The sequence below is a fragment of the Piliocolobus tephrosceles genome, chromosome 17 (assembly GCF_002776525.5).
Source record: "Piliocolobus tephrosceles isolate RC106 chromosome 17, ASM277652v3, whole genome shotgun sequence".
Lineage (NCBI taxonomy): Eukaryota > Metazoa > Chordata > Mammalia > Primates > Cercopithecidae > Piliocolobus > Piliocolobus tephrosceles.
In genome coordinates this window covers 4,703,506-4,710,753 of record NC_045450.1, presented here as the reverse complement: position 1 = coordinate 4,710,753, position 7,248 = coordinate 4,703,506, and the positions used below count along the sequence as shown (strand labels likewise).

Below are 7,248 nucleotides of genomic sequence, written 5' to 3'. Positions count from 1 at the left end.
AAAAAAAAAAAAAAAAGTTAGTATGTTAGAAATATTTCCATTAATGGCAGCTACCGGAAACCACATTAGCAACTGGACCAAGAGAAAGCCAAAAATCTAAACCAGTTACCCACAAACTAGGCCTGCGGCCTGCTTCTGTAAATAAAATCTTATTGTAACATTGCCACACCCACTCATTTTCATACTGTCCCGGCTGCTCCTGTTGTAATGGTCGTGTGGAGTCGATCCAACAGAGACCATATGCCTGGGCAGCCGAAAACAATCCCTCTCTGGCCCTCTTGGCAAAGTCGACCGCCCCTTGAGTGAAACATGAATGCATTGACTGCCCTTGGCTGAGGCGAGGCCTGGCTAGGTGCTCTGCTCCCGCCACGTGGAGCTGCTCCAGTTGCGCTGGGCCCAGATGCCACAATGAAGCAGGCCTGTGAGACTTTCCAAGAGATGTTAAGAGGCAGGAGTTTCACTCATGGCAGTGTGCCTTTAAAAAAGTTCATCGGCCAGGTGCGGTGGCTCAGGCCTGAGATCCCAGTGCTTTGGGAGGCTGAGGCAGGCAGATCACTTCAGATCAGAAGTTCAAGACCAGCCTGGCCAACATAGTGAAACCCCATCTCTACTAAAAATACACAAATTAAAAATTAGGCCAGGCATGGTGGCTCACGCCTGTAATCCCAGCACTTTGGGAGGCCAAGGAGGGTGGATCACAAGGTCAGGAGATCGAGACCATCCTGGCCAACATGGGGAAACCCCATCTCTACTAAAATACAAAAAATGAGCCGGGTGAGGTGGCCCACGCCTGTGGTCCCAGCTACTCGACTCGGGAGGCTGAGGCAGGGGAATCGCTTGAACCTGGGAGGTGGAGGCCACAGTGAGCCAGGATCTCCCTGCTGCATTCCAGCCTGGGCAGCAGATAGAGACTCTGACTCAAAAAACAAAAACAAAAACAAAAAAACTAATTTCATCCCCTGCTACGTTCCCTGGCTGGGTACACCATGGCGTATTTGTCAGGCACCACGGCCGGTTCTTTGGACATCTAGAAAGGGTATCCCTCCCCCAGGAGCTGCAGGGACGCATTGTCCATGGGGAGGCGGGCAGGGGCCGGGTGGCAGGGTGCCACACAGCTGAGCCTGGAGGGTGAGACACTGGCCCCCATTCCCGGGCTGCCTTGGGGAACCTGGATGGCAATTTACGTAAAAAGCCAGTGAATGTGCTGGAGAAAGGACACAATGTTCCACAAACTGTTCACTTTAAAAAAAAAAAGTAAGGAAAAATGATGGCACCTAGTGGTCTAGGACTCCAGAGGAAGGCACGGAAGGGACCTGGCAAGCGTTGCTGTCCCCCGGCTGCTCCCGGTGTGGGCTTCTGTAATGGCAGAGGGAAACCTCACCCAGGTACACACCTTCGTCTCCTGGTTGTTCTTGTTCTCGATGCCATAGATCTCCTGCAGGAGGTAGCTGACCCGGTCCACCTGGACAGCAGAGAGGGGCTCGCTGGGCCCTTGCCAACTGCCATGTAAGGGCTCCTCCACGCCCACCTGGCCTAGCCCTGCCTCCAAGGTTCCAGGCCTCCAGCCCAGCGGCCCGTCCAGCTCCACCCCTGGGGGCCAGGAAGGGGCAGGGAAAACCCGCTGCCTGCCCCCACCCAACCAGCAGCACCTGGAACAGGGCTGGAGCTGGTGGCTCTCCCCAGCACTGGGGGCCTGGAGCCAACCCACAGGCCCAACCACCACCGCCTCACCACCCCCATCACCACTCGGTTCCACCGCCACCAGCCTCACAAGGACAGAAGGAGCCGACGCCTGAAGGCACCAGACAGCAGCCTAGGTGCCCACTGCTTTCCAGACCCTCCTTCCACAAGACATGAAAGCCTCTCTGGTTTCAAAGACACCAAAGCAGTGTCTCCAAGGTGATTCTGTCCTGCCGCCCACTCGCAACCGAAGAGCCTCATACCGACCACATTGCGAAGCAGTCTGTGCTGCTGGGTTTCCCACGAACCACGGGCCAGCAACACCACTCCAGGGAGCCCAGGGCCTGCTGGCCAGCTCCCTCAACACGAGGCCCTGCCCATCACCGGGGTCTCCTATTCCCCTGGCACCTGCAGGGACCTGGACCTGCTACAGTTTGCTCCACCTGTCTTTTATTTGTGATCTACATTTTAAATAGAGACAGGGTCTCACTCCATTGCCCAGGCTGGTCTCAAATCCCCAGGCTCAAGCAATCCTCCCGCTTCCACCTCCCATAGTGCTGGGATCACAGGCATGAGCCACCACACCTGGACAACCTATCATCCAAAAAGCCAACAGACGGCCGGGTGCGGTGGCTCACACCTGAAATCCCAGCACTCTAGGAGGCCAAGGCTGGTAGATCACTTGAGGCCAGGAGTTCGAGACCAGCTTGGCCAACACGCCAAAACCTCATCTCTACAAAAAATACACAAATTAGCCAGGAATGGTGGCATGTGCCTATAGTCCCAGCAACTCGGGATGCTGAGGCAGAAGAATTGCTTGAACCCAGCAGGTGGAGGTTGCAGTACACTGGGATCACGCCACTGCACTCCAGCCTGGGCGACAGAGTGAGACTCCATGTCAAAAACACAGAACAAGACAAAACAAATCAACTGAGTATGGTGGCGCACACCTGTAGTCCCAGCTACTTGGGAGGCTGAGGCACGAGAATCACTTGAACCTAGGAGGCAGAGGTTGAAGTGAGCTGAGATCGCGCCACTGCATTCCAGCCTGGGCAACAGAGTGAGACTGTCTTGTCTCAATAAAATAAAATTAAAATTAAAATTAAATTAAATATTAAAAAAAATAAAAAGCTAACAAAAATCATGCCCAAGTGGTGGCTTGAAACAGGTCTTACGTGCCCCAACAGTACACACAGGGTAACTGCTAGGCACAGCCTAGGACATCTCATTGCAAGATCTAACAGTGCTGTTTAGGGAACCCCATCCTCTATATTCTCAGCGCCTACATGTGAGGCCACCAGGAACAACACTTCCCAATACAGCATCCCAGGATTACTGACCCCAGAGAACAGATGGACTGCTCTATAGCTCCATTTATTCTAGGCTACTTTATCCTTCAAGTATTGATGAAGTCAAGCCAAGTCTCTGTCCAATACTTCCTCGTAAGGAAGAGAAGAAGATGCAAACTTTGTTTCTGGTCTCTTTCCTTCCTTTTCCATCCATCCATTCATTCGGCAAATATTTACTCAACACTATATTCCAGACACCATGGCCCAAACTGGACAGAACTCAGGGCCTGCAAGAGTCCCTGCACATGGTGGGCATGCAATACACATATGCTCACCCAAGACAGGGACCCAATGTCCCACAGCTTAGAGCTCCACAGGGAAGTCAACAGGCTCTTGCACAGCTATCTTTTTTCTTTTTTGACAGACTCTTACTCTGTCACCCAGGCTGGAGTGCAGTGGTATGATCTCGGCTCACTGCAACCTCTACTGAGATTGTACAGGCATGTGTTACTACACCCGTTTAATTTTATTTTTAGTAGAGACAGGGTCTCACCATGTTGGCCAAGCTGGTATCAAACTCCTGGGGCTCATGTGATCTGCCCACCTCGGCCTCCCTATGTGCTGGGATTACAGACGTTAGTCACTGTGCCCAGCCCCTGCACAGTTATTTCAAAGGCAGCAAGGGTGGCCTAGGAAGACCAGGGCATGAAGAGCACTGAAGAGTGTGTGTGAGTATGTGTCTGTATGTGAGTAGGTGTGAGAGTGTGTGTATGTGTCTATGTGTGTCTATATGTGAGTGTGCCTATGTGTGTCTGTGTGTGTGTGAGTGTATGTGTCTGTATGTGTATGAGTGTGTCTATGTGAGTGTGTGTGTATACGTCCATGATTGTGTGCCTATGTACATGTGTGCGAATGATCATGAGTGTGTCTGTATATGTGTGCGAGGGAATGTGTGTCTATGTATGAGCATGTGTATGAGTAGACATGTGAGTGCGTGAGTGTATGTGTATCAGTGTGTGCCTATGTATGTGTGCGAAGTGCATGTGTGTCTATGTGTGTGTGTGTGTATGAATGTCTATGTGTGTGAATGTGTATGAGTATGTGTCTGTATGAGTATGTGAGTGACTGCGTATATGTACATGTGTGTCTATGTATGAATGTGTCATTGTGTGTATGAGTGTGTCTATGTACGTGTGTGTCACTGTATGTATGAGTATGTGTGTGTGGTATGTGTGAGTGTATGTATGTCTGTATGTGTGTGTGCGAGTGTATGTGTGAATGTATATGTATGTCTATGTGTATGTATGTCTATGTGTATGTGTCTACGTGTGAGTGTATGTGCATATGTGTACAAGCAAATGTGTGTCTGAGTATGTGAGTATATGTGCATGTGTACGTGTGTGTCTATGAGTATGTGTGCTATGAGTGTGTGAATATATGTGCGTGTGTACACGTGTATGTCTATGAGTGTGTCTATGTATGGGTATATGTGTCTATGAGTATATATATGATTATGTATGTATGTGTCTATGAGTATATGTGCATGTGTACGTGTGTCTATATGTGTCTATGTATGAGTATGTGAGTATACGTCCGTGTGTTTGTGTGTGTCTATGTATGAGCATGGTGTCTATGTATGAGTATGTATGGGACTGTGTGTGTGTGCCTTAATTCAAACGGGAAGTATTTCCTCTGATGACTTACGATTTGCTTCTGCTTTAAAGGCTTCACAGAGAAGCTGCCGTCCATGTGCTGCAGGGGAGAAAGACACAGAGGTTAAGGTGGTCAAGCTGGCGCCTCTGAGCACCCCTGTGTGGCCTCCAGGATCAGCCACCCTGCCCCAGCCAATTCATGCCCGCCGCTGGAAAAAGAAAAAAAAAAAACAAGGATGGGGCCACCTGAAAACGAAAGAGCCAAGATTTCTCAAAACACGGTCCTCAGGCCTGGCTGTGAAACTATCTGAAGCCTCCTGAACATACAGCCCTGGGACCCTGTGCTGACCCACAGAACCCAACTCTCCTCGGTTGGTCTCAAGCACACTCAAGCTGAAGGCCAGTCAGCCAGGTTGATGGACAAGGGCCTCCTGCACACCGAGAAGCAGCACCTGGCAACGAAAATCAAGACAGACAAAACAGGTTCCTGCCCTCCCAGGGCCCGGCTGAGTTAGAAAGACAGAGTGGGAGCACGCACAGGGGTGCACACACAGGGAACCGCAGAGCTCTAAAAACGTGGGAACGAAATAGAACAAGCGTGCCCGGTGGTATCCAGGGAAACACACCACCGCTCAGAGTTTCACAAGGTTAATGATGGCGACCTCGCAACAGCACTCATTATCCCTTCTCAGTCAACCATGACCAGCACTCAGAATTTTCCGGTGAGGCTGGCGGGTTCTGACAGAAATTTCCAGAATGTTGGACTCCAAAAATAAAGCAGTTTCCCACTGGGTTCTGTACTCGAAGCACAAAATGGACCGTTTTGCCAGATATGGCCCATCTGCCTCTGCCAGAAGGCGCAGATGTGTCAACAGTCACCGTGGCTTCTGACGAGGCCAGGCTGGGAAAAGAAGCTGGGGAGCCCAGTGCTAAAAAGGCAGAAGGCTGCCCTCTGCCCAGGGCACTTGCATCACCACAGTCTGTGGTCCTGGACTCGGGAGAGAACAGACCCAGCCTCGCCACAGGACACAAAGACGAGGGTCCTCTACCCAGCTTACAGAACCCCCGACCTTGGGGTGCTCTAGAAAGACCCAGATCACAGGGAGGAGCTGGACTCTGCACTTAGAGCTCTCAGGGTCTGTGGCCGCACATGGGGCTGGAGGTGGGTGGAGAGCCTGGGCTAGGCAGGACCCAGAGGCAGCGTGAAGCCCGAAGCAGGCAGGCTGGGCCCTGTCTCATGGGATCCTTTTCCCCTCCTGACTCCTGGCCTGCAGGATGGTGCCACGCAGACCTGCAATGGCAGGGTGCTGATGAACGTCAGTGTACACTGGGGGTGGGGCCATCGAGGCACTAACAAACAAGGATGCATCCCATCACCTCCGCCAACTTCTCAGGAGAAACCAATGCCAGGTGGGCAGCAGCCCCTCGTCCATCCTAGCAGTGTTTCCTGAGTGTCTGCTCTGTGCCAAGTGTCCAACTCGGCTCATAGGATGCCACGACACCCAAGAGGAGAGTGCTGCCCCTGTGAACATCAAGTGGGGACAACAGATGTTTGTCCTGAGTGGTGTGAGGAAAAGCCTCCTGCAAGGAGTGGGGCCTGACCAGTCTGCACGGTCAGGATGTGGCAGCCACGTGGGGGAAGGAGTAGCAGGACTGGGGCTCTGTGACATGTGCCAGGTGACACCCAAGGACACTGAGCCTGGTGGGAAAGCTACAGCCCAAGAACGTAACAACACTGCTGATCTCTGCACACCCCAGGGTGAAGTAAGTCTACTGCAGGGAGCCCACCTTGTGGGAGCCCCAGCCTGTGTCAGCAGGCTCTACAGAATTCTACAGGGCTGGCCTCAGTCTAGAACATTCTCCCTTGACACACTCCAAGTACCCTTTGAAAAGCGTCTTGGCCAGGTATGGTAGCTCACACTTATAATCCCAGCACTTTGGGAGGCCAAGGTGGGAGGATCACTTGAGGCCAAGAGTTTCAGACCAGCCTGGGCAACACAGCGAGACCTCCTCTCTATTAAAAAATTTTTTTTTAATTAGCCAGACATGGTGCTGTACTTCTATAGTCCCAGCTACTCAGGAGACTGAAGTGGCATGATCTCTTAAGCCCAGGAGGTCAAGGCTGTAGTGAGCTGAGATCATACCACAGCCCTCTAGCCCAGGCAACAGAGCGAGACTCAGTTTAAAAAAAAGATGGCCAGATGCGGTGGCTCATGCCAGTAATCCAAGCACTCTGTGGAGGGGTGAGGTGGGTGGATCACCTGAGGTCAGGAGTTCGAGAACGGCCTGGTCAACATGGTGAAACCCCATCTCTACTAAAAACACAAAAAATTAGCCAGGTATGGTGGTGGACACCTGTAATTTCAGCTACTTGGGAGGCTGAGGCAGGAAGAATCTCATGAACCCAAGAGGCGGAGGTCGCAGTAAGCCGAGATCATGCCATTGTACTCCAAGCCTGGGTAACAAAAGCGAAACTCCGTCATCTCAAACAAATAAAATTAAAAAAAAAAAAAAAAAAAAAAAAAAAAAAAAAAAGGCCAGGCGCAGTGGTTCACACCTGTAATCCCAGCACTTTGGGAAGCCGATGCAGGCGGATGACCTGAGGTCAGGAGTTCAAGACCAGCCTG

General features: G+C 51.5%; 1 protein-coding gene across 8 annotated transcripts in view; it reads right to left on the bottom strand.

The window, feature by feature from the left end:
• The window catches only part of MGRN1 (mahogunin ring finger 1), a 66,310-nt gene that overhangs the window by 18,729 nt on the left and 40,333 nt on the right, over window positions 1-7,248 (bottom strand). For all 8 annotated transcript variants that reach the window (XM_026447561.1, XM_026447563.1, XM_026447562.1 and 5 more), the window contains exons 8-9: window positions 4,674-4,721; window positions 1,394-1,462 (exon numbers count right to left, since the gene is read on the bottom strand). In XM_026447561.1, the coding sequence (XP_026303346.1) occupies window positions 1,394-1,462; window positions 4,674-4,721 (117 nt within the window). The remainder of the gene's footprint in view (window positions 1-1,393; window positions 1,463-4,673; window positions 4,722-7,248) is intronic.